Raw genomic sequence first — 27,327 nt, 5'->3', positions numbered from 1 at the left:
ATGGAGTGAGTTATACCGTCCACGGCTGCCCACCTCACTGTGTTTGCAGGAGATGATTGAATACAGATGACCCTGCTGTCCATCTCTCCATTTGTAAAATTCTCCCAGTAATGGAGACATTGTGGGCTCACGTGTGCAGACATTTCTGCAGAGGAACTTTATGTACCTAATCCAGAGATGCCTGTGCAGTTGGTCTGGATGTACAGCAATAAATGTGTTGTGAGAGTGAGAGCATGCGTGTAGCCTGCTGGACCTTTTTCTTTAATGGTTAGCATCAGTAAATGAGTAGGGTAAGGAGATTTTAATGCGAAGCTGCTGTTCATGATTCTTATGTATAGTGAGCTGACTGTAGTATGTTACCATTGTCTGTTTAAAAATAGAAAAACTAATTTATATCCACTTTGAATCTTATTTTATTTACTTGGTACGTGTGTGTGTGTGTGTGTGTGTGTGTGTTACAATGCAGACCGTCTAATTGGGATTTTAAAACAGAAGTTGTATGTCTTTACTGACTCTGCCATAAGTTTGAGATCTGATATTCCACACCTGTATGTCCCATGTCCCTGCCGCTTAATAATAGTAACAGGCAACATTTATTGAGGGTTTAGTGTATACTCAGCACTGTTCCCAACATTTGATATTTATTATCTCATCTCATCCTTTCTGCAACAGATGCCATAGATACTATTGTTATTAAGTGTATGATGAATGGAAAACTGGAGTAGAGGGCTTAGTGATTGGGAGAGGGTGGTAGAGCCCGGATTGCACTCCTGTTTTCATCGGTCTGTCTTCTCCTTGTTCTGTCTGGTGACATGTCACAGAGCAGCAAGCCTCTGGAAGGGAGGACTGGACATCTGCAGAGAGCAGCAGGGCTGTGGTGAGTGTCAGGAATTCCAGACTGCCCAATATTGGGGGCGGCATCTGTGGCATGTAGGACAGTGTGTGTGATACGTGGCACGATGCTGAAATGAATCTTTAGAGTAAGTAGCAGAGCCAGCACTGCCACCATGAAATAGTAGCTAAAGGTAGCTTAATATGAAAGATGTATCTAAAAGTGGTATTTCAGAGTGTTTTCAAAGAAATCTCAGTTGGGTACAGTAGCTTTTCTGAAGTGATCAAGAATTAGGGGTAAGCTTTCCTGGACAGAAGAGTGTCTCATGTAGACTGCCAGGGGAAAGTAGGGAGGGGAAATGAGCCCAAAACTTATTTGAATTTTATACAATGAGGTTTGATGTGTACAGCAGCTATGTCGTAATAATATTTAAGTATGACAACTACAAAATGAACGAATTATTATTGCCTTTACTAGTGTGAGAACAATAGTATTTGGTCATTGATATTTTCATTTGTCAGCATGACTATGGGAGAGTAAACTGGTTTGGGACATCTTTTATGGGATAGTTAAGTATAAGCCTGTGTTTTACAGTTAATTTCCAAAGTACACTATTATCAGTGTCGTCACCTTTCTATATAGGTATTTGAACAAACTTTTTCTCCTAGCAAAAACATAGCCTTGTGTTTCTAGGGCATCACCTTATGGGCAGATTAACTTATAAAAATACGATTATGATCAGGTTAATCAAGATGCTATCTTCTATTAAACTATCCTGCTGTAGCAATACTTACGTATAAAATTACAATATTCCAGTTTTAGAAATATATTGGGAAAAAGGACAGCTAACTGCATGATTAAGCTTTATTTTCAAAAAGCAAAGCTTCCCTTAGTGGAATTAAAAAACCTGAAGAGAAGATGTGATTGGGTAAGGTCTTGTTCGCTTCTTTTCTGGAACAAGAGCTAAAGACAGACACGGATGCTGCAGGTTCACAGTCACAGTGAGAGCGTTTGTGGTTCAGCCTTGAACTTGTTCGAGTGACACTAGCACAAGTGTCTTTCTGTGATGTGAGCCTATTTCCTAAATTGAAACATAACCAGAAGTCAATCTGTAATGTAGAGCGGTTTGGTTCAGACTTTGTCCTCACCCAGAGGACAGGCAGTGTGTCCCAGTGCCCTGCAGCGTGCCAGCGGGCAGCTGGCATTCCGAAAGCATCCTGCTACTGGGGGGCCTGCACTGGGGAAGAATCCACCAGAATGTGAGAACAGCAGGACACAAACTCTGCCCTTTAACACATTATGAACTGGAGCTGACAGGAGAGGAGTGAAAACGAATCCCAAAGGCTAACTTTGACGTGCTTGTCATTTGTTTCTAATCCCGCAAGGGAGGGTGAAGACCCTTGTAGATCTCAGTGCCTCTTAAGTATCATCTCCTCCCACCCTCCCCAATGCAGGGAGTTAATTTCAGTTGAAATAAAATGTAGTCTTTATCTCTCTGAGACACAAAGTCTGAGACACAAACTCACCTCTGTGTCTTCCTGGAAAAACCAGTTATTTTCCCCATGTCTGAGGCTCACCGGGTGCCGCTGTCATTGCACACTGTTCTTAGAAGACTGCAGTTCAACAGGTGCTTGGGGAGCCTCACTCTCTGTGATCTGAGCCTCCCTGGCAGCAACCACCAGCTGGGAGCAAAAGGGAGGTCTTCTCAGTACCAGTTTGTCCCTGAGAAGGGAACTCGAATCCTTATGGGCCCCTACTCATGAAAACAGTGAGAGTCTTGTTAATAGAACAATGAATATTTTATAACAAAACCAGTGTAAAAAAGGACCCCATAAATATATTTTTATAATTCATTTTCATTAATAGCCAACTTTATTATCATAGGCTCACAGCTGATCTCCCTTAATAAAATTTGTAGGAATAAATTTAATCAAGGAGGTGAAAGATGTGTACACTGGAAAGTATGACATTGATGAAGGAAATTAAAGACAAATAAATGGGAAGATATCCTGTGTTCATGGATTGGAAGAATGTTACTAACACGTCCATACTACCCGAAACTATGTGGAGGTTCTATGCAGTCCCTATCAAGATTCCAATGGCATTCTTACAGAAATCAAAAACATCCTAAAATTCGTGTGGAACCACAAAAGACACTGAAGAGCCAAAGAAATCGTGAGAAAGGCAAAAAGCTGGAGGTATCACACTTTGTGATTTTAATCTGTATTTCAAACATAATCAAAACAGTATGGTACTGGCATAAAAGTAAACACAGAGACCACGGTACTAGAATTGTGAGCCCAGAAATAAATCCATGTATGTGTGATCCACTAATGTTTGACAGGAAAGCCAGGGATACTCATTGGAGAAGAGTCTAATGAATGATGATAGGGAAATTTAATGCAAAAGAATGAAACTAGGCCCCTATTTTACACCACTCAAAAAATTTTATGTGAGAGGTGACATGCGTTAAGTAAACCTTTTGTGGGGATCATTTTGCAATATTGACAGATACCAAATCCTGTTGTACGCCTTAAACTTATACAAGGTTATATGTAAATTATGTCAATGAATCTGGAAAAAAATAAACAGCTGATCTGCCTGTCTCTAACCTCTCACTTCTCCCATACTCCCTGTAGACAAATGAGTTAGATCCTCTGCTCAAAGAATAGTAAATCTCTGCCGTGCACCATGCCTTTCATTTGTGTTATCCAATTTAATCCTTGAAAGACTATATTATATACATCTCCATTTTTGAGGTGAAGAAGTGGAGAAGAGATTTGAGAAAATGTCTCAATGTCAGACGTTAGATGATTGAATAGCAACAGCAGACCTGAAGTCTGTCTGATGGTAGAGCCCAGCTCCTTGTATTAAATGATGCTAATTCCGTTTGATCTGACTCCAAACCACCTTTTCAGGTCTACTTGTTGAGCCTACTCTCATCCCAGACTAAGTGTAGTATCTTTAATAGGGTTTCTAGGTGGGAATTCCCGCCCATTCTCAGGATTTTTTTTCCCTTTCCCGTTCCCGAATCTCTAGAAGAGTTGGTCAGGAAATTGGGAAAATCGACTCCTTGAACCCAGTAATAACCACAATGGGAAATAAACGTACTGCTCACAATGTATCTCTCAGACAATTTTCCTATTTATCGGTAGGCTTTCCGGATGGGAATTCCCACCCATTCTTGGGAATTCTTTTTGCTTTTCCGTTCCCAAATCCCAAGAAATGTTGGTTGGGAAATCGGGAAAATCGGCTCCCAGATGGTTGGTAGTATCAGACGTCACTTTGTGGAAACGATTCATCGTGAAGAACAGAGAACAGTTTATATCTCAGGACTCGGGAATGGGAAAGTGAAAAAAATTCTTGAGAACGGGTGGGAATTCCCCCCTGGAAACCCTAATCTTTAATAATCTGTCCAAACCAACCTTATCTATGTGTCCAAGATTCATGCTCTGCCATCTAAATGTACCCCTTGCGCTGGAGCCAAGACCCTCTTCATTCCTCAAAGGCTAGTTCAAATTCAGCTACTCAAAAAAGCTTTCCCTGATTCCCCCCTGCCCCCCCCCCACACCCAAACACCATTCCCTCTTTGCACTTCTTTAGTATTCAGATTTTCTCTCCAAAGTTTTTCTTTTAGATTGTAATTGTGTTTCCATGTTTTACTTGCAATTAAATGTTCAGTTCCTTTTCCATACTTGCACATCACTACTGTTCCTTGGCGCTACATTTGGCACAGGGTTTTGCATATGAAGATCTCTTAGATGTATGTCAAATTTTACATTTTCAATTTTAGAAAAATAGCTGGTGTGAGTTCCACTTATATTTCATGCTACTAGTTTGCTTTTTAATTGATGTTTGTAGAAGGAAAGTATCCTAAGTATGCAACAGTTATAGTCCTGGCTTTGACTGCACAGCTCAGTGGAACAAACATACTGGAATTCTCTGGACTCTTGTCTGGTCCATTGAATGAGGGCTGGACCCCATGGTCACCAGACATTTCTAACGGTCAATTCCCACAGTCTCTACATTTTGTGGATTCAGGCTTTGAGCCTAACTCACCCACTTTCCTAAATATAATGCTGTCTATATGGAATTAATGTCTATATGTAATTAATATTTGTACACTTTTGTTAGTGGTAATATACTACTTACTTCTAATGTGAACTGACTGTATATGTAATAATTGTAACCATTTATTGCGTTTCCAGGAAACATACTAAGTGCTCTACATAAATGATATAACAGTTCCATAAGATGGATTTTAAAGTTTCCATTGACTCATCCAAGGTCAAGGTAGAGAGTGGCAAAGCCAGAATTGCAATCCTCATGTTTGATAACAAAGCCCTTATATGTTAATGGAACATTAATGAAACTATATGTGTATACATATATATATATGCATATATATGTGTATACATATACTCACTCACATTTTTTTTGCCATTTCAACCATCTTGTGTACAAATGGGTGGCAGGTAGCACATTCATATATCAAAGAGCCCTCACCTCTAATTCCAGAACATTTTATTTCCCGCCCAACCCAGCCCCCTAGTTGCAGCCCCTCATCTGTGTTCTGGCAGCGCAGTCACCCACACGTGGCCTCTGCGCCTGGCTATGTGTCCTGTGGGAAGGAAAACTAAGGGGCCTTTTGTTTCCAGGGCTGACCTGCCTGTGCTGTCGCGTGTCTGTCCTAGTGAGAGTTGGAGCTCTGCAGTGGCAGCTGGCGAGGTGGCCCCTAGGCCCTGCCCACGTCCCAGACATCACAGCCCAGGACGGGGGCAGAGGGGCACCCACGCGCGTCCTGAGGGCCCGCCAGCTGCCCGCCACCCTGCTCTGGCGCCAGCTGTGCCGGAGGCTCACGCAGCCTTGCCATGGCACGCAGAGGCCTGCAGAGGCCTGCAGAGCAGCAGGCGGCCCAAAGTACTTCCGTTAAGAACGGTCAAGCAATGAAGAGCCGAGGCGAGGACAGTTGTTGCAGCCAGCTCCACAGGAGGTAAAGGCTCAAGTTCCCACCACACCCTGAGCACTGGTCACCTTTCTCGGTGGCCTGAGGCGGCTGCCAGCTCTCACTGGCCCAGCTCAGCTTTCTCTCCTCTCTGAGCCTTATCTAGCTTCCTGCTAATCAGGTGCCTTCTCAGTGTCCCTGCCGCCAGCATGTGGGCTTAGTATTTCTTCTGCAGGAGGCAAGGGACAGTTAGGGGCTTCATCACCCAGGCAGGCACTCCTTGGAAAGGGCAAATGAGGAGGGGGCTGGCTAGCTCTGAGCCCACCTCCCAGTCCCAGCCATAGAGCCAGGGGAGGAGTGCAGAGGGGCCAGTCCGAGGGCGGTGGTGGGTGCTGGAGTCAGAGGCCTCATTTCCTGGGCAGCTGCAGAGTGCCGATGTCTGTGAGGGGCAGGGCTCCGAGGGCACTGTGCAGACATTGCTGGAAAACACACCACAACCTTAGCTCTGGCCAGCCAGCGGCAAGGCGATTATACATAGGGGCCATTGCCCATTCTGGTCCCAGCCGTTAGGACATCCCCATTCTCAGGCCTGCATTCTCAGTCTTGGTGACTCAGAGGCCCCAGAGGTGCCCCCGTGCCCTTCCGCCTCCAGCCCAGCAGCCCCAGGCTTGCAGGCACATCTCAGCAACAGCTGCGGGAGAACCCCACACTATCCCCAGCAGGTGAGGGCTGAAAGGGGTCTTCCTGGCAGAAAAGAGTACCTGCCCAGGGCTTTCCCGTGAGTGAGGACCCCCAGCAAGAGGGGCTTCATTACAGCAGGGTGGCACCGGCCCCACTGGGATGCTCGGCACAGGGGCCAGCAGCCGGCTGCAGGGGCAGGGGTGAGGACTGGGGAGCCCCAAAAGCATCTCGGTCAGGCCACGTGACCCTCCAGAACGGCCTGTGGCCTGGACCTGCCACAGCGGACTTCAGAGACAGAACGATGGTCCCAGGCGGCCCTGCTCCTGGCGGGAAGCTATGGTTCAGGTGACTCCCAGTCAGGAGAGCAGAGCCCAGCTGGCTGCCAGCCCTGGGGTCTGCCAGGATAGGGTTCAGGCTATGGCCTTCCTCTGGCTTCTTTGCCAACCATCTTCTGTCCTTCCCCGACTTCCCATGGGGTAGGGTGGGAATGGGTGGGGGCACACTCGGGGGTAGGCGGGCTTGGAGGCAGGCACCCGTTTTCCCAGCTCCATTAACATCCAGCTTTCCCGAGGGTTCAGAGAGCACACCTGGCCTCACCCCCAGCCTGGCCTGTCTAGGCATATCCCCAGCCGGGGCAGCACAGTCCTGTGCGATGGGGTCAGCGGAGGAGCGGGGCCCATGTCTGACCACAGAGAGCCTGTGCGGCTTGTGGCTAGCAAGCAGAGCCACCATGGGGACACCTACGATGGGGCAGCCTCCTGGAGCGCCCCCTCAGGGGCAGACTGAGAGAGGGCAACAACTGGCTCCTGCTGGGCGTGGGGCATGGCCATCTTGGGGGGACATTAGTTGACCTTCCGATACTGAGAAGGGAAGGGAGGCCTGGCAGCCCCAGGGGCAGCAGACAGAGCTGGCAGGGCACAGGGCTGGCTCCATGCTTTTCCCCAACATCCTACACCAGTTGGTCCACAAGGGCCCGGACCCAGCTTCAAGTCCAAGACTCAGTGGGCACCCTCGCCTGGGCCCCTTCCAGCACACACGGCTGCAGGACCACTGTGTGCCAGGCACTGCTGGCCATAGGCTCAATGTGGGTGTGACCACAACACTGCCCATGGGTGCCGGGTCTGGGAGGTGGAGGGCAGCAGAAGGGTGCACTGCTCTGGGTGGACATCCTCCGAAATACTGGGGGACAGTGGGTGCTGTAGACTGAATTCTATGTCCTTCAAATCCATATGCTGAAACCTAACCCCAAGGGGATGGATCAGGAGTGGGGAGCCTCCACAAATAGGATCAGTGCCTTACAGCAGGCCAGGGAGCTCCCTGTTCCCTTCCCCCACATGTATGAACCAAAAGCAGGCCTTCACCAGACACAGGACTGCCTGCACCTTGTCCATGAAAAAACATCCAGCCTAAGAGAAAGCTTATAAGAGTTTATTTGAGCCAAACTGACAATTGCCAGGAAGCAAAATCTCAATGGATTGAGAAAATGCTCCACAAAATGGCGGTTTGCAGCTTACTTTATACATAGAATCAAAGGAGGAGGGTTACAAGAAATCCGTTTGTGGTGGATTAAGGGGATGGGAGAAAGCAAAGCAGGGAAATCTCCGGGATTGGATAAAACTAAATTGGAGAGACAGATACTTCTTTTACATAGGTGGTACAGGATACTTAATAGTTCGCTTTTTACAGCACATAGAGATGGTAATCAGGGGACAAGAATAATAATGAGGGATTCTGCAGTTTCCTGCTCTGGTCTGGAAAAGGGATTACTACTAACATTCCAAGGATGTCATTTTAGGTGCAAAAAGACCACAGACAGGCTCACTTAAGGTGAAGATTGACTTTATGAAGGAAGTTTCAGGCTAAAGATGTGACTTCCAGCCACAGCACACCTTAGTTATGAAATTTTTTTGTTCATGCCATCTTATGTGGTTATTTTCAGTTTCCTGAGCTTGTCAGGTTTAACCCGTGGCCTCTTTTCAAAATGTCCTCAACCTTCATCTTGGACTTCCCGCCTCCAAACCGAGGGAGAAATGAATGTTTAAGCCGTAGAGACCCAGACATCTGGGTTTCCACTGCTGAAACTGTATATATTTCCTAATTCTGTTTTCGGCTTTAAGATCATGGACATTGTTTTTTCAACCTTTTTTTGTTTTTTAATAAGGTATTATTAGTTGCTGTCTTTTAGTATCTGGTTGCTTTCTGCCCGCTTTACCAACCAATGGGAGTGGGAAGGAGGTTACTATTTTTATATATAACGCCTTTTTCAAAAACTAAGTGTCAGGCGGGGTCTCTGGTCCCGCTCCCCACACAAGAACGCAGGGTATCGTGAGGCCAAAAAGAAACAACCACAGAGCCATAGATAGGGGAGTCATAGCACTCTATTCTACACGGTGGCTGGTAGAGACACAAAAGCAAACACCTGCCAGTACTCCAACGAGGGGTCTTCCTGCACCCGTCTCGCTGGCAGCCGGGCGAAACATGGGAAGTAGGATCAACCTGATCCGCAACGTAATCCACTAGTAACCGCACTTGCTAGAGGCAATCGCTCTTGCTGACCGCAATGCAGACCTCCGCTTCTCTGCCAACCAACCCACCAACCCCACAGCGTAGCTATAGCAGTTATGTTAGTGGCTAATGGCTAACCGGTAACAGCTGATGGCCACCCAGCCACAGCGGATGGCCATCTGATTACAGTTGATGGCCATCTAATAACTGAGCCAGCACCTTTCCACATGAGGCCAAGAGCCTGGATACTGCTCTCCTGGCTCTGTCTCCACACTAAGTTTACAGCCAAGAGCATAAAAGGAGTAGAGCTGCTGACTTTCTGCCTGCGGCAAACCATGCGTCTCCTTCTGGGTCTCTATCGCCCAAATCGATTTCTTCTGCTGAACTAGTTTCCCCGGGTGCCGGGCCAGGGGGCAACCGGCCCTCTAGCATATCACCTGGTCGCAGCGTGATGACACCCACAAGTCCGGCGCTGACAAGTGACGACATGTTGCCTGGCGACCACGGCAGCGTCTCCTTAGCAGCAGCAACAGACGTTCACAAAGGCGGTGCCTGCGAGCGTGGTGACGTCGCCCGCGTGGGCGTTGTGCGCACAGTGGAGGGTTAGGCGGTAGCGGCGGCGGCTTTAACTGCGGCAGCTCGGCCAGCGCGACGGGAGGACCCCGTGACCGGCGGTCGAGTTAGGCAGTCGGGCGTGTGGATCCGCTCTCGCTGTGCTCTGCGGAGCTTGTAGTAGAGACCGTGCTACACGGAGAGGAGGTGGTGCGCGAGGGGCTGTGGGAGCGGGGCCCGCTCCTCGGCTTCTGCAGCGCCCACCTCCTTCTCTGCTGCCAGCACGCATTTTGTCACCTCGGTGCTCGCAACTTCGCGGTACCTGTGTGTCTGTGCCCCGCGTGGGCAGCGCAGACGGACTTTGGGTTGGGGCGGGGAGGAGATGGGGGCCTTTAAAGAGGCCGCCTCTGCCTCACCCGCCCCGTAGCGGGGAGGAGCGGGGGCTGCGCCATGTCCTCGGGGGCCGGAGGAACAGGAGGGGGCGCTGGCGGCGGCAAGATCCCGACGAGGTGTTGCCACCTGCGGTCATTTCAACCTTACCAGCAGGGTCGGCGGAGGCCCCAGGTACTAAACAGCGACTCCCTGTGGTGCAGCGGGTGGGGAGCTAGGCGGGAGGGAACTGGCGGTGAGGGGCCCTGGCTCCCCACGTGGATAAGTAGGAAAATGTTAACTTATTTTAATAAAAATCTCTTACAAAACTTCTCAGTGATGCTAAGGTGGGGAGTAAGTGTGTGGCTTAACCTTGTTAGAAAACAAAAGTATCGCAAAAGGGTGTGAGAAATTGCATACTCTTACAGGCAGACTTCCTAGATTGCTTTATTCTTGATGATCAATATTGAACACTAACATGGTTGCTGATGTTAAATTGTATCATTAAAAAACAAGAACAGCATTTTGAAAGTAAAGATTTGGGGAAAATGTTTACTAGTAAAATTGTTACTGGAAAATGACCCTGAATCTCGGCTCATGTCTTCTTGAAGGAAAAGACTTCATTCAAGGGACAGTTTGTGCAGTATTATTAGCAGCAGAAGTTTATTAGTAAAAGAGTATAGTCCAAGATATGGAGCAGGCTGACCCAAGAGAGGGAAGCAGCCTCGCCTTACATTGTGTGAAGGCTTTTATGTCTATGGGTAGAATTGCCTCACCCTGTCCCTTCACTTATGTCTTTCTTCCTCTGAGGTGCCTGGTCATCCCTTCTCTGGCATTTAGCAACGCTTTTCTATGATTTAGTGGCGTGTGTAAGCACACCCCTTTGATTTAGGGGCATGTGTAAACACATCCCCTTGGGGTATGTGAAAACCTGTAATCCTGGGCTAGTAAAGTATTGGTGGTCTTGACAAACAGGATGTTTACTCTGATAACAGGATGTCTTCCTCTCTTCAACTGCATTTCTTTGATTTAGGGGCAAACACATCCCTTTTTTTTCATGCTTTTCTACTATGATTTCTTTTTTTTTTTTTTTTTTGATTCTTTGATCGTATTCTTTTTTTTTTTTAATTTGTTGGGGTGACAATTGTTAGTGAAATTACATAGATTTCAGGTGTACAATTCTGTATTACATCATCTATAAATCCCATTGTATGTTCACCACCCAGAGTCAGTTCTTCTTCCATCACCATATATTTGATCCCCCTTACCCTCATCTCCTTCCCCCCACGCCCCTTACCCTCCGATAACCACTAAACTATTGTCTGTGTCTATGAGTTTTTGTTTCTCATTTGTTCGTCTTGTTCTTTTGTTGTTTTTGGTTTATATACCACATATCAGTGAAATCATAGGGTTCTCTGCTTTTCCTGTCTGACTTATCTCGCTTAGCATTATACTCTCAAGATCCATCCATGTTGTCACAAATGTTCCTATATCTTCTTTTCTTACCGCCGAATAGTATTCCATTGTATATATATTCCACGACTTCTTTAAAATAAAATAAAAATGTCATGGTGTATCCTCATCCACTTTATTCACTGGCGACTTCTGGCTTGTCCCCAAAATCAAAATGATTCAGGATATCAAGATAGCCATGACAGCACACCTGAAAACACTCACAAAAGAGGACCTCCATAACTGCATCAGAAAGTAGCAAGAATGATGGATTAGTGTGTTTGAAGCGAGGGGGAGAATTTTGAAGGGAATTAATGGCAATATGTCTTTTACTGTAATAATTTTTTTAAATTTAACATTCACCATGTTGTGTGATCACACCTCGTAGATATTCCAGTTTGCTTGATTTCACTTATCTTTTCCGTAGTATGATTTATAAAATAAACTCATATCCAGTTTCAAACAGACTGTGGATGAAAAGTGGCAATATCTTATAGGTAACTTCGAGTGGGTTAAACTGCTTTGGCCTTTTAGTGGGTCTCCTGTGGCTAGCTTAAAGGTCTTTTAGGGACTCCTTTTCTTGTCCTTGTTGTTAGCGTCCTGCTGATTATCTATTAGCCACCTCTGTGATATGGATAACGATTAAAAAATATAAGAGACTAAGCCAGGTCGTGTTTCTCCTTCATGCGTTAGTGACAGAGTTTGGAAGGAAGTGGAAATCTGTGGTCCACTGTAGTTTTTAATTTGTTAGCCAGAGTAATCCTTATGCCCACTTTTTTTAGCTCAATCTCTTGAAGTTGAGAAGGAAATTGAAAAGTAGACTTTTAGTGGCTAGAAGGATTTGGACTGGGTAGATTGGGAAAGCTTGGCTGCTGACCGCCTCTCTGGGGGTTGTAAAATATGACAACCAATAGCTTAGATTTGTAGGTTAGTTTCAGATTATTTAAAACTAGATTCAATATAACTGCATTAGAATTTGAATACTTGATTACTTTTCTTCCCCTCATGGAAATAACTGAGTGTTAAAGTCAGAGTAGAGTTGCGTTGTTAAAATAAATAATGTTAGAATGGATATACTTAAAAACTGGCAATAAGTGAAAGATGACAATGGCATCGAGGTTTTCACTGTAATTTAGTGTTTTCATAATAGATATTTTTGAAGTCTCATGTGTAGTCTTGGATTCTTACCTCTTGTTTTTCTTTACTTGGGCTTAGAGGGAGCAAGGGGGAACACTGATTAGACAGACTATATGAAATAAGAGTTTCCAAAAGTTTGGGAAGCAGAGTCAGGTGGTATCGGAATTCAGTGGGTAAGGAGAATGTGCACAGAACCGTGGAAGAGAACGAAGGGTAGTGACAGTCCCCAAGAAAATAACGGCTACTAAAAGAGCAGATAAAAATCAAAATAGCGGTGTATTCTGGGAGAATGAGGCTCCAGAACCTGAAAGCTGATGATGGATTATGTGAGGTCGGACAATTATGTTCACAAACTAATCCTTCAAAAAGTGCTATACACCTCATTGCTGAGTATCACTATGGTCACCTTTGAAGTAGTCCCCTTGGGAAGCTATGCACCAGCGCAAGTGCCTAGTCCACCCTTCAAAGCAATTGTGGAAGTGTTTTTCTGGAATGGCCATTAGAACTGTCCTCATATTTCCCTTGATGTCCTGAATGTCATCAAAATGTTTTCCTTTCAATATTTCCTTTATCTCCGGGTAAAGAAAAACGTCATTGGGGTCCAGATCAGGTGAGTAGGGAGGCTGTTCCAATACAGTTATTTGTTTACTGGCTAAAAACTCCCTCACAGACAGTGCCGGGTGAGCTGGTGCATTGTTGTGATGCAAGAGCCATGAATTGTTGCAGAAAAGTTCAGGTCGTCTAACTTTTTCACGCAGACTTTCCAGCACTTCCAAATAGTAAACTCGGTTAACTGATTATCCAGTTGGTACACATTCACAATGAAGAATCCCTCTTTCTATTTGATATTTATAGTTAGAGAAGCAGTGAAGTTATTAGAGAAAGGAGATTTTATAGTTTGAGTATACTTTTAATAGAGGGTAATGTGAAGAAGAGAGTTGCACAGACCTGAAGTCAAGAAAACTGGTAGGAATAGTTTTCTACGTAAGAAGAAGGAAGACTGTACGGTAGTGATAAGGAAGGAGTTGGTCGTATAGGAGAGATGTCTCCAGTTGTTCTGAGGTTTCCAATTGGTGAAAAGATATATAGGCAAAGAAGACCTTTTTCATATAACAGGAAAAGAAATGTGTTTTGAGTTCGGATTGTAGAGGCTTGCTGCTCCTCAGCCTTCTTTCGTTAATCCTTGAACTCAGGTGAAATGGAATTTCAGAAGCTAATGTACTCACCGCGTGTTAGACATTGATGGTGCTTAATACGTGTGTCGTTGACTTGATTTTACTTCTGGCCCCCAAATTGAGTCCTGTAATCTCAGTGGTATTTTTGCTGTGTTTTGCTGAATGCGAAATATTGGGAGAAAGGACGCAAGCAGTTTCACCAGTCCTAGTTTGAGGACTTACGGTCGCTTACCCCACAGAGGTACACTGAAATATAGGGATGTTTGTTTTCTTTCATTGGTTCCAGCTGAGTTTTATCACCTGTATTTCTTTTTACTGTCGAGCTCTTGATGCTGTCATTCATTGTACCACGAGTAACTCCTCTCTCTCTCACGGTAATTTCCTTGTGCTGAGCTGCTGTGGGCTGAGATAGATACGTTGGTTAGATTTTAATTAAGAAAAGCGGAAGTCTGCAAGCAAAGTCCATAAGCTTTAAGGAATGAGCTTTATTATATCCATTTTGACCGTTCAGTTTTGTGTCTGATTATTCTCCACAGAAATCTAACACTGTCCAGAAGTGACCTTTGGTATTCATTTTAAGTCTTCATCTATAAAGTGACCCTGTTAATAACAACTTCATAAAATTATTGTGAGGAGTAAGTTGAATAAGATTTATAAACCGCTTAGAATAGTGCCTGGCATGTAGCAAAGCTACAGCAAATGTTAACACTGATAGTTGTTACACCACATTTTTCTCCTTTGAAAAGTTACCATAATAAAATTATTTCCTCAGATTTTCAGGCAATATTTGATAAAACGACATTTTACCATAAAAAAATGAGATTATTTCTTGAGTTTCTTAAGTTGGATTAATTGTCTATTGCCTGTCTTTTTTGAGAAAGAATCTCCTAGTGTTGTCCAGATTTTTATTCTTTTAAAAGACTTTGCGATAAAATAATTGATTGTGCTGAGGAAGCTATTGAAGGTATTCTTTATATTGCTTCTTTAATATGCTGAGATCAAAATGGATGCCTTTTCTCTGGAATTATGACATTTTAGTGCATATCTCATTACTAAATTTAAAGTTTATGTTTCTCATGGGATGGCCTATTAGAGATTTTTAAGGATTAGAATAATATGGCTATTTGGGGGTAATTATTGCCTCATGGATACATGCTATGGAGGAAAGACAAAAGCAGGAATTTCATAATGTCTGTACAATTTGTGAATGCCAGTATGCCATCATTAACTCAAGAAACTGAATTTTAGGTAACTTTGTCGGAAACAGTTGTGTTTTTCTTGGTGCGGCTTTCTGTAAGTTGGTACTTATATAAAAAGATACATTTCTCAAACTGCCTTATGTGTGTTTCCCCAACAGACCTTTTTTAGCAGATTGACAGAATCTGTAAAGAATATTGTGCCACAATGGCTACAGAACTTCTTCAGCAGGAATGAAGATGTATTCACCTGCTCAGCAGTTAGAAGAGAGGCACCACAGGGGCTGGAAAATAGAGAAGATGACCATCTGATATGTGCTGATGAGGAGAGCGCTAATATTCGCGATGGCAGAACCACTCCTGAGCCAACAGTCAGTAACACGGAAGGTAAATAGGACGTGGGTATTGTGTTATGAATGCTAGGTTTCATGCCTGAATTTTAAATATTTTTATATTGTCTGATGTGGTAAATCTAACTGGGAAGTAGGAGGAGAATAGTGATCAGATTCCAATTAGATAACTTTCTCATTTATCGGCTTTCTGATTATAATTAAGGGAGGCAGATACACTATATCAGTTAAGAGAACAAAGTCTGTTAGTCTTTGGGTTTGAATTTTCACACCAGCAATTGTTAGCCACGTGGCTTGGGGAAGACAGTCTCATTTCTCTTGTGTAGCCTCATAAATACTTTTGAAAACAGTAGTACATGTGAAGCCCTCAGAGTAGGCCCTGGCGCTAAGGGAGCGCTGTGTAGACGTCAGCTGTTACACTGGCACTGTGGTACTGCCTCCCACAGCACAGGAATTTGGGTATGGCAGAACTGCAGTTGGCTTCTGTCCTCTCTGCAGCGCGCCAACGGGGCATTTCATTCATCGTGTCATTGAGTGACCATGCATGTTAAGGCTTGACCGTTTTTGGATCCACTTACAGCATTTGTGTGTCTCTGGGGGGAGGTTTTACAAATAGTAAATAGCTTCAGTGTAACTCATGCATGTGGCATAATTGGAAATGCTACTCTGTCATTTCACGCTAAGTACTTTTTACAGCTTTATTGAGATCCGTGTCACGTAGGCTTGAAGTAATGCATTTAAGGTGTGTAGCTCAGAACCTTTCAACATTTTTTTGAAATATATTGAGCCTTCCTGTGGTAGACCTCTAAGATGACTGCTTCCTTGTCATTTTCTTCCCTGGGCCTCAAGTGGGCCCCCAGCCTCTCTCTTTCTCTGGATTAGAGACTTCTGGTATGCACCAGCGTGTATCCTCAGGGACTGACACCTTCTTTTCTATCCTCCCAAGTGTGCTTGTGAGGATTTACTAACTTGAAGAATTTAGTGTAGGTGTCAGATGAATGGAGAGTTTGTCATTTTACATCTGTAAAATTCCATTTAGGTGTGCTTGTATTTTCCTTGTAATAACGGAATTAATTCAGTGGTCACCACAATCAATTCTAACTTGAATTTTATTCATTATATTACTGAGGTTATAAGGAACTTTTCTGTTGTATGTATGTGATACACACCATCAATAAAAAAGTGAAAGGGTACAACTGACAGTGAAAATTTTATGATGCTTTAGATCATCTCACACTGATTTACTGAAAAATAAATTAGATTTCAGTAATCTTAAGAGAGACTACATCAATAAACAAAAGCAGGAGAAGAAATATAAATGACCAATGAATTTAGGGAAGGTTGCTCAATATTCCTGTCATTAAAATAAGTGCAAATCATATAGTGATGCCATTTGTCATGTTATAGTGACAGAAATCAGAAAGGGTTCATACGCAGTGAGAGCGTGGGGGCAGTGTACATTGTCATTTGCTCTTTTTCGGAACATAATGACAGGAAATCTTTGGATCACGGTATCTCTCACAGCAAAAACGAGCCTGTGCTCTGATCCAGTATGTCAGAGCAATTCCACATAAAATTGTTTTCTCACTGATTCTCAGGAGACCTCTGACTACTTAGGCGGTTTTATGGGCCGACTTTAGACTTCAGAATCAGACTTTTTCTTTATGATTTTTATTAAAAATATAGCTAATGACATTGTTATGTTAGTTTCAGGGGTATACCATAGTTTTTCAACATTTATATACCTAAAAAGTTGATCACCATGGTAAGTCCAGGAACCATCTGACAGTACCACGCTGTCACAATATTATTGACTATATTCCTTACGCTGTACATTACATCCCCATGACTTATTTGTTTTATACCTGGAGATTTGAAATTCTTATTCCTCTTCAATTGTCTCCCCTTTTTAAAATGTTCAGTTACACTTGACATTTTATATTAACTTATATCAATTTCAGGTGTACAGCATAGTGGTTAGACATTTATATAATTTAAGAAGTGATTCCCCTGACTACTAGTGTGGTACCCACCTGGCCTTATACATAGTTATTACCATATCATTGACTATATTCCCTATGCTTTACTTTACATCCCCATGAGTATGTTGTAACTACCAATTTGTACTTATTAATCCCTTCACCTTTTCACCCTGCCCCGAAACCCCCTCCCCTAGGTCACCCCAACAAATTTAGTTCCCCTCTGACACCATGCGTAGTTATTACAATATTATTGACTATATTCCTTGTGCTATACCTTACCTCCCCATAATTATTTTTTAACAACCAATTTGTACTTCTCAATCCCTTCCCCATTTTCCACTGAAACCCCAACCACCCTCCCATCTGGCAACCATCAAATGTTTTCTGTATCTATGAGTTCCTTTCTGTTTTTTTTTCTTTATTTTGTTCTTTAGGTTACATATATGAGCAGAAACACATTGCATCTGTCATTCTCTGTCTGACATTCCACTCAGCAAAATACCTTCCAGGTTTATCCATTCTGTCGAAAATGGCAAGAACCAATTCCCTTCCCTGACTTAGCCATAGTCCATTGTATATATGTACCACCTCCTCTTCATCCATTCTTCCATCAAGGGACACCGAGGTTGCCTCCACATCGTGGCCCTTTTAAACAATGCTGCACTAAACATGTGGATTCACAAGTCACTTCACAGTAGAATTTTGGGTTTCTTCAGATAAATTCCCAGAAGTGGGATTACTGGGTCCTTCTTTATGTCTTGTTATAGCCTTTGTTTTAAGGTTTATTTTGTTTGGTATAAGTATAGCTACTCAAGTATTTTCATTTTTATTTGTTTATTTTTTGTTTCCATTTTCAAGAAATAAGTTTTTCCATCCCTTTACTTTACGTCTGTATGTTTCTTTCAATCTGAAGCGATTCTCTGGTAGGCAGCATATGTAAGGGTTTATTTTCTTATGTATCCAGCCCTCCTATATCTTTTGACTAGAGCATTTGCTCCGTTTACATTGAAAGCAATTCTTGATAGATATGTAGCTGCTGCCATTTTGTTATTCGTAATTTTTATTTTTATTTTTTTTCTGTCTTAAAGAAGTTCTCTCTAAAATTCTTTGTAGTACTGGTTTGGTGGTGATGAACTCATTTAGCTTTTTCTTGTCTGGGGAGCTTCTCTGTTTATCTGTCGTTAGATTGTAATGATAGCCTGGTGGGTAGAGTATCCTTTGTTGTAGGTTTTTTCTTTTCATCACATTGAATGTTTTGTGCCAGTTCCCTCTGGCCTGCAACATTTCAGTTGAGAAATCAGCTGACAGTATTTTGAGGGTTCCCTTATAAGTTACTAATTGTCTTTCTCTTGCTGCCTTTAGGATTCTCTGTTTATCTTTAAACTTTTCCATTTAAATTATAATGTGTCTTGGTGTGGGCCTGTTTGGGTTCATCTTGTTTGGGTCCCTACGTTTCCTGGACATGTATGTCTACTTCCTTCGCCAGGTTAGGAAATTGTTCAGTCATTGCTTCTTCAAATAGGTTCTGAATTCCTTGCTTTGTTTCTTCTCCTCTGGTACCCCTATGATGGCAATGTTGTTATGCTTGATGTTCTCCCAGAGGTCTCTTAAACTATCCTCACTTTGTTGGATTCTGTTTTCTTTTTACTGTTCCGCCTGAGTGTTTTCTGCTCCCTTGTCTTCCAAATCAATGATTGAATCCTATGTTCCATCTAATCTGCTGTCGAGTCCCTCTTGTGTATTCTTCATTTTAGATATTGTATTCTTCACTTCTGACTGCTTATTTTTTATGGTTGTTATGTCCTTCATTCATGCCTGATAAAGCTCAAAATGATCATTCTGTTGAAGTTCTCACTATGTTCCTTGAGCATCTTTATAACTATTGTTTTGAACTCTGTATCTGGTAGGTGCTTGTATCTACTTCATTTAGTCTTTTTCGGGAGTTTTCTCCAGTTCTTTCATTTGAGACTTGTTTCCTCACTGTGGCTACCTCTCTTTGTTTCTATGGGGTAGATCTGCTATGCTTCCCTATCTTGGCCAGGTGGCCTTATGTAGTAGGTGCTGTGTAGGGCCTTGGAACAGTCTCCCTGGTCACCTGCTCTAGGTGCTCTAGGAGTGTCCCTTGTGTGAGTTGTGTGAGTCATCCTGTTATAGTTGAGCCTTGGTTGCTGTTGGCATGTAAGTGGGTGCAATTTGCCCTCTGGCTGATTTGTTGTGGGGTTTGGTCTTGTCCAAAACTTATGTGCTGTTGTTCAGGAGGCTTACCTATGTTGTTCAGGAGGCTTACCTCCCTGAGTGAGAATCCCACTGATGGATTAGCCCCGGTGGGCTCTGGTGCCTGTTGAGCCTGCCCTTTTTGTGTACTGCTTATGGGACTAATTGGGCATTGCTCTGCTGTGTTCTGAAGCTAACCTCCATGTATGTTAGTCTGTGGGCTCTTAGGAAGGGCTCTGGTGCAGGCTGAAGTCACCCAGTGCCTGTGAGCAGCCAGGGACTACCTTACAGGAGCTACAAAGTGACCTGTGGATGTTTGCTCTCTTTGCTAAAGTTGGAGGCATGTGTGAGAGGCCACACTATGACCTGAGGATAGCTGCCACCAGTACTGGGCCTGGGGTAGTTCCTCCAAAACCCAGAATGCCCTGAGGCCTGCTGCTACCTGCCAACTTTCTTAAGGTTCAGACAATGATAAAGGCTTGTGTGGCACACAAGTTGGGTGATGCAGGATCTCAGGAAGTCACTCGAGTGGGCAGAGTTGTGGTCACCAGGTTAATGTAGATTCTGACTCGCTGTTAGGACTGAGCATGGAGCTACTCAGAAAAAGTCTCAGAGCACACCGAGACCAGTTGTAGACCATCTGGCAGCTGCAGACTCTGATAGCTTTTCAAGATAGAGTGCAGTTTGGGTGAGGCTGTCTGTTCTCTGAGAAAGTGCCTCCGGAGTGGGGAAATTTTGTGGTGGGGTCCCAGTAGAGCCCACTAGACCAATTCAGATTCAAATTTTACCATGTTGAGGGAATGCTAAAAAAGGGAAGATTGTATCTGACAGTTGGCTGCATGGGAAGAAAATTCTACACAGGGAAAATGTTGACCGTCCTCTCTAACCCTTGTCCTGAAGCACAAACCTCAGTCCTCCTCTTGTATGCCTTTGATACCCCCTGAATCAATGTCCGTTCACTGGATTCCAGCTTCAGAGCCTTGGAGTGAGAGCGTCTGTGCATGGGCCCCTTGAAAAGATAACTGGGTTTCCCACAGCCTTTTTCGAACCCGGTGTTCAGAATCCCCACTGTTTTTCAGAGATAGATGTTGTAGGGGCTCCTCTTCCTGCTGGATAGCCTGGTGTGGATCTGGGATACCTCATTTCTTTCGGGGAAACCTCCTCGGCCAAGATATCCCTCCTGATTCTTGCCTGTCACATGGAGGATTGGTGCCAGCACGTTCAGTGTTTCCGCCCCTCCTACCAGTCTTACTGTGGCTTTTTCTTTATATCCATAATTATAAAACTTGTATTCAGCTATACCTCAGATGGTTCTCCCAGTTGATTGTTTTATAATTTAGTTGTAATTTTGGTATTTTCATGGAAGGAAGCAGGCACAGTGTTTGTCCACGTTGCCATCTTGGATCTCCTTCAAATCAGACTTTTTTGTGTTTCTTAGGAATATTTGTTTCATATTTTCTTCTCATGGTACTCTAACAAACTTAAAGAATCATGAATTTGTCGATAAGAATACTCTTAGAAGTATGTAGGTATAACTTCATAAAAGATGAAGTATTAGGAAAATAATGAAATATGTAGAGTAAATCAGTATGATAAAATACAATGTACTTAAAGGAATGAATGTTCTGTATGCAGAACAAAATTATATTGGTAAATGGAAAAACAATACAGAACAAGATGCATAAGCCTGATTATGGGATTAGGGAATGTGTATATTTTGGCATGCATATATAGTACTTCCCCTTTTCCGGCATTTTCCCTTCTACAGTTTCAGTTCCCACAGTCATTTGTAGTGTGAAAATACTAATTAGAGAATTCCAAAAAGGAACAATGTTTAAGTTTTAAATTACTCACTGTTCTGTGTAGCGTGGTGGAAAATTGTGCCGTCCTGCTCTGGCCTCCCCGGGAGCTGAATCATCCCTTAGTCCAAGGTCTCCAGGCTGTAGATCCTCCCCGCCCTTTAGTCACTAAGTGTCAGGTTGGTTATCGGATCGACTGTCTTGGTATCTCGGTCCTAGTGTCCACATAACACTAATTTTACGTAATCTTGGCCCCAAAGCACAAGAGCAGTGATGCTGGCAATTTGGATATGCCAAAGAGAAGCTGGAAAGTATTTTTTTTTTTTAGTGAAAAGGTAACATTTCTCGACTTAATAGGGAAAGAAAAAAATCGTGTACTGAAATTGATCTACAGTGAGAGGGAATTTTTAGCCATGAAATTGTGAAGAAAGAAAAACAAATTTTTGCTAGTTGTGCTATTGCACCTCAGACTGCAAAAGTTTCGGCCACAGTGCATGATGAGTGCTCAGTTAAGATGGAAAATCATTCAGTTTGTGGGTGGAAGACATGGACAGAATCCGTGTTCCAAGTGAGGGCAGCATGTTGTGCCAGAAAGTACTGAGCCTATATATAGGAAGATTTCAGCGAGGGGTCCCCATTCACATAGCTTTTATGACAGTATATTGCTATAATTGTTCTATATTATTTGTTATTGTCTATCTCTTCTGTGCCTAATTTATAAAATAAGCTTTTTCATAGGTTTGTATGTCTGTATAAGAAGAAACATAATATATAGGTTTTGGTACTACCTGCAGTTACAGGCATCCACTAGGGGGTCATGGAATGCATGCCTCACGGATAAAAGCGGGACTAATGTAAATTCTCAGGGAGGCTATACAAATTTAATTGTGGTTGTTTCTAGAGGGACAGACTTTGTTTTATGACTTAATAGCTTTAAATTTATCTGTGATTAATGGATTTTATACTGATACCAATTCAAAGAAAATCAGGAACACTGAACTTTTAGAAGTTGGTATGTGATCATGGAAATAGGTTTGGACAGTAGGTTAGGTAAATTAATTTCAGTTAGTTGAAATGTTTTTTGGCTAAATTGGGCTTGTAGGAGGCCTCAGTGACTGGAATTGAAGCTATACGCACTGTGTAGTATGTTTTCTCAAAGTACAAACTGCATTTTGTCATGGTGGGTTATTGCTTTTCCTAAGTTACATATTAATAATAGTAATATTTTTTGTTTGTTTGTTTTAAGATCCCTCAACAACTACTCCTTCAAATTGTCCACAAGTAGTAACTAGGCCTTCTCTTCATCGGAGCCATCTGAATTTCTCCCTGTCGGAATCTCCTGCATTACCCTCTCAGCCCTCGACATCCTCATTCCCAAGGGGCAATACTGGAATTTCCCCTGTGAAGGAAATGAGAAATTCTGCCTCTCAGCATGACAATGGTAACATCTCAACTACCAGTGGTGTTTCTTCAAGAGCTTCTGCTAAAGGTGTTGTTGGCAGTTGGTTGTAAATAATTTGGGTAGTAAAATTAACTTTCATGGGATAATATTTTTCTACACTCAGTTGTAATTTTCATTTTCTATTCATGAAAATCTAGGGCCTCGTCATTAGTGCTTTTACTATGTGTTACATATTTTTGTTTCTGATACAGGTGCTTTGGAGAACACTTCAGTGGCACATCGGGGGTCTATGGAGACTAAAAGTCATTCATTCTCTAGGCATACCGCCACCAGCTCCAAAAACCCAGCATTCTTTGGAAGACTTTCCCAGGTGAGTACTAATGGGAGTTGATTGAATCACATTAGTTTTGAGTGTTTATTGCTTATAATTTATCAACTGTGTTTCTGTGCAGTCAATTGGGAAATCTTCGATCCTTCAAACAAGTCATCTTGGAAATTCTCGTGTTTATCATGTGAAAACGAGATATGGTGGGGCAACAGCTTTCCTCAGAGAGCCTAAAGCACGAAACTCACCATATCAGGTTGGTTTGAATAGGATCGGTAACCTTTTTAAAAAACAATTGTTGATAAATAAGTAACGCCACTCAGATCCAATTTTGTTTAGGAATTTTCTAGAAAATGAAAGAAGTGGGTATTACAAACATTCTTTTCAGTTAGGGACTCTATGAATATGATTTTAGACCTAGTGAATATTTTATACATTAGAGTTGTATGTGTGTGTATGTTCTGGACTCGTGTTGATTAACTTCTTTTTAAAAAAATTTTTATTGTTTATTTTGCCTCTTTATTAACTTTTTATTTATTTACATACAGAAAAATTCAGTCTTTTTTGTGCAGTTGTAAGAGATTTGACAAACTCTAACCTCATGAAACCACCACTATAATCATGATACAAAATTGTTCTATTACTCCTGAATATTCTCGGGTACGCTTTGTAGTAAACCCTCTTCCCTTGCCCTTTAAAAAAGAAATTGAGGTACAAATTACATACAGTAAAATCTACCCTTATTAAAATATTTCAATTTGAACAAAACACAGACAGTTGTGTAACCACTTTTGCAATCAAAATATTGAACAAACATTTTCATCACACCAAAATTTTACCTTGAGTATATGTCTGTCGTCAGACATTCTTCCTACTTTCACCTCGTGGTAAGCACTGATGTGTTTTATTTCCCTGTAGTTTTCGTTTTTCCAGAATGTCATGTAAATTTAAAAATACAATATGTAGTCTTTAAAAAATGGCTTATTCTACATAACATAATGCATATATTAATATTTAGCTCCTTTTCATAGCTGAGCTACTGTACTGTTTGTTTATCCATTCACCAGTGAAAGGATACTCAGGTTGTTTCTAATTTTTGGCAATTGTGAATAAAGCTGTGTAGGGAAGATGTTGAGGAAAGTTTGCCTTCATTGGCTGGTATTAACTTTTGTCTATTAGCTTTTTTCTTTTCCTTCATGTCAGGTAATGGTTAGCTTAAGAATAAAAGAAGTCTGTGCTGTGATTAGGGGTTGAATAAATCCCCCCTATGGTCTCGTGCTCCGGAGTAGGGGAGATATGAGATGATGTTGCTCTCTGTCTGTTTCGCCTGCATCAGCCAAGTTGTATCCGGATGACGTGACAGGCACATCGCCAGGCCTTGTTGCTTATACGGATGAACTAGCCCCTCAGCTGGATGGGCAACATTCACATCATTGACTGCCGGGCCCTCCCGGAACTGGTGATTCCTTGAGGTGAGGTAGGCACACAAAACTGGGCTCTGGGGTGCCTCTAAAGAGAGATGTAAGACAGACCTCAGGTGCATTGGATTGGATTGGATTGATTGCTGTTTTCAAGAGATTGCTATTCAGGAGATTTGCTGTTTCAGGACTGCTTTTCAGGATTGGATTGTTTCAGAGTGAGAGCGGAACTTGCCTCAATGGACAGTAGAGACTTCTTGTGTTGGTGAATTGTCATCATTCTAGCAGCTTTGGGAACTTGTATGCAGCTTGCAGCTTGCAGCATCGGAAGACTCCCTGACTTCTAGCAATAACAACAGCAACAGCAACGGCATCAGCTGCAGCATTCTTGGGAACTAACATGCAGCCATGGGAGACGGCTGAGTTGCTCTCAGCTGCAGACCTGACAAGGTTTAATTCCTGACTGTTCCACTGTTGTTGTCCCTATGGTTTGGTGAGCTTTTGACATCTACTGTAATAGTTACTATCCCATAAAGCTTATTACTGCTTTTGGGATACTCCTTACTGATGTTGTTTGTGTATTTAGCCAAGTGGTTTTTGATCAGTAGTGAACATATGTTGAGATTCCTTAAACCTGTATGTATGTGTACTCCTTTGACATGACATTGTTATCAATGTATGCAGTTCAGTCTTAACCACCTTTACCTTCTGTCATAGCACTTCATTTAAATTGCCTTTGTCTTTTGCTATTACATGTTGCTAAATAAATTGATTAGATATTGCTAAATAAATAAATCAGTTAACCCCTTCTGTAGTGTGTCCTCCTCCTTCTTTCCCCCCACTCGTCATTACAAGCTGCTCTTGACATTTGGTGTGAACATTGATATTCATTTTGTTTTGATAAACACCTAGAAGTTAGACTGCAAGGTCATGTGGTAAGTATACATTAAACTTTATAATACACTGCCAAACTGTTTTCCAAAGTTTCTGGTGCCTCTTTGCATTCTCTCCAGTAATGTAACTGTTCTGACCAGCAGTTGGTGGTCGTCAGTTTTTTGTTTTCTGTTTTTTATTTTAGCTATTGTCAAAGGTATGAAGTAGCCATTCCAACTTGCTCTGGCTTTTACATGCATTTCTCTAATGACATTGAGAATCTTTTCATGGGCTTATTATCTGTAGATGTGCACTATTGAAATATCTCTTCAGATATTTTGCCCATTTTTAAAATATAGTTCTTGTTGAATTTTGAGAGTTCATTATTCAGGGAATAATCCTTTTCTAGATATGTATCTTGGAAATATTTTTTCTCCATTTCGGTGGCTTGTCTTAGCAATGTCTTTTGAAATAATTGTTCTTTTCATGACATTTGGTATATTGTTATTTTTTTCCTGTTGTGGTTGATGCTTTTGATGTAGTATCAAAGACATTTTAGCCTGACCCAAGGTCACAGAGATTTTTCTCCCGTGTTTTCTTGTACAAGCTTTATCATTTTAGGTTTTAATTTAGGCCTGTGCTTCCATTAAGATAATTTATGTATGTGGTATGAAATATGGATCCAGATTTATTTTTTCAACAATTTTTTTAACAATTTTTCTAGTACAATTTGTTGAAAAGACAATACTTTCTCCATTGAAGCACCTTGGCTCCTTTCAAACATCAGTTGATCATAGTGTGGCTCTATTTCTGGATTTTCTGTTCTTTTCCATTTATCTATATATTGATCCTTTCGCCAACTCTGAACTGTCTTGCTTACTATAGTTTTACAGTTGTCTTGAAATCAGATCCTGTGAGGCCTCCAACTTTGTTCTTGTTCAGGCTTGTTTTGGCTTTTCTAGTTCCTTTTCTTTTTCATAATTTTAGAATCACCCTATCAGTTTTCTACAAAGTTTGGGATTGTGATTACATTGAGTCTAAAGATGAATTGGGGGAGAATAAACATCTTAACAATATGAGTCTTCCGATCCAATGATTAGGGAAATCATATAAAGATGACAATCTATGACAGATTCAGAAATTGCAAAGACAAAAGTGTATGTGACGATTTGCCTTCGTTTTAGAGTAGTTTCTTGTTTTCCTGAATAGATAATGCTTTCATAAATGGTTAATAGTAATTTGAGTCTTATTTCTGAGTGTCTTCACGATGGCAATGTTTTATTTCACAAAGTGTTACTGAATCTGGGAGTCACACAGGGAGTTTTCTCTAAAGCCTAACGTGGAGCATCATACCATTCAAACATTTTTTGCACACTTAAAATAGTTCAGTGTGTTAGTACAAGATAAGATGACGCAAGTCCATGATTCCTCAGTTCAGCCAAAGTAAGATCCTATTCCTGCTACTTCCTCCTTGTTTTGTATACCAAATTCTTTACTTTTTAATTCTGAGTTCTGAGATACCATATGAATAATTCTCAACACTGACTTCCAGATGTTTGTCATTGACATTTGGGGTGAATCTATGCTTTTCTTTCTTTCCCTCCCGTTAGAGTGGGAAGGTATATTAAATGATCCCATCTCATTTCCGTTTTATGAATTAGTGAGGAAAGGCCCTGAGGGATCTGTGGCCATTACAGTGCAGTGACAGTGCACACTGTCACCTATTTCTAGATTTTGATGTTAACCTCATGTTAGCCAAAGCCTGAACAGCAATCCTAAAGGGGCACCAAATTCTTACTAAGACTTCTGTAGAATATTGCAACTACCCTGAAAATATAATGAAGGTTTGGTACAGATAGAGAAACATTGTTTAAAGTAGTTATTATGGTTCCATTTTTCAGATGTTGTCAGCTCATTATAGAAACTGGGTTGTAAATTGATTATCACACTGTATCTTTTTCATAGTGAGCATTCCCAAATTCCTTTGACTCGTGGAAGTCACTTGATTATTGAAATGTTGTAATGCATTCTTGAGAAAAGGAAGTGTTTCTATTGCAATTTGTAAACATTGTTTGTGTATTAAATGGTACATGTCTGTTCTTTAGAAGGTTGTATCTTTA

The 27,327-nt window shown here is 42.1% G+C and overlaps 1 protein-coding gene across 8 annotated transcripts; it reads left to right on the top strand.

Annotated features, from left to right (window-relative positions):
- The first annotated feature begins 9,540 nt into the window (after positions 1 to 9,540).
- LOC308495593 (nuclear pore complex protein Nup153-like) lies at positions 9,541 to 25,144 on the top strand. 8 transcript variants are annotated; one of them, XR_013993012.1, is made up of 7 exons: positions 9,541 to 10,079; positions 15,006 to 15,231; positions 22,436 to 22,630; positions 22,843 to 22,961; positions 23,044 to 23,172; positions 24,253 to 24,393; positions 24,523 to 25,144. XR_013993012.1 is itself a non-coding variant. In XM_081080562.1 (6 exons), the coding sequence occupies exons 1-6, from the start codon at positions 9,966 to 9,968 to the stop codon at positions 24,274 to 24,276; spliced, it is 807 nt and encodes a 268-aa protein (XP_080936688.1). In that variant the 5' UTR covers positions 9,541 to 9,965; the 3' UTR covers positions 24,277 to 25,144. The 8 variants fall into 8 exon arrangements, 6 of the variants coding, with proteins under 6 accessions (XP_080936688.1, XP_080936687.1, XP_080936685.1 ...); XR_013993013.1 differs by having other exon boundaries at positions 22,436 to 22,678; XM_081080562.1 differs by having other exon boundaries at positions 24,253 to 25,144.
- The last annotated feature ends 2,183 nt before the right edge of the window (positions 25,145 to 27,327 follow it).

Source organism: Rhinolophus hipposideros (assembly GCF_964194185.1).
Source record: "Rhinolophus hipposideros genome assembly, contig: HAP1_SCAFFOLD_318, whole genome shotgun sequence".
Classification (NCBI taxonomy): Eukaryota; Metazoa; Chordata; class Mammalia; order Chiroptera; family Rhinolophidae; genus Rhinolophus; species Rhinolophus hipposideros.
The sequence above is the reverse complement of the archived record's forward strand: the minus strand, read 5'-3'. Positions and strand labels throughout refer to the sequence as shown.

What these genes read in the sequence shown, in the direction of transcription:
- LOC308495593 (XM_081080557.1), top strand. Translation starts at nt 9,966, where the DNA reads ATGTCCTCGGGGGCCGGAGGAACAGGAGGGGGCGCTGGCGGCGGCAAG. An exon ending in AGGGTCGGCGGAGGCCCCAG is followed by an intron (nt 10,080 to 15,005) that starts GTACTAAACAGC and finishes TTTCCCCAACAG; the next exon opens with ACCTTTTTTAGCAGATTGAC. An exon ending in AACAGTCAGTAACACGGAAG is followed by an intron (nt 15,232 to 22,435) that starts GTAAATAGGACG and finishes GTTTGTTTTAAG; the next exon opens with ATCCCTCAACAACTACTCCT.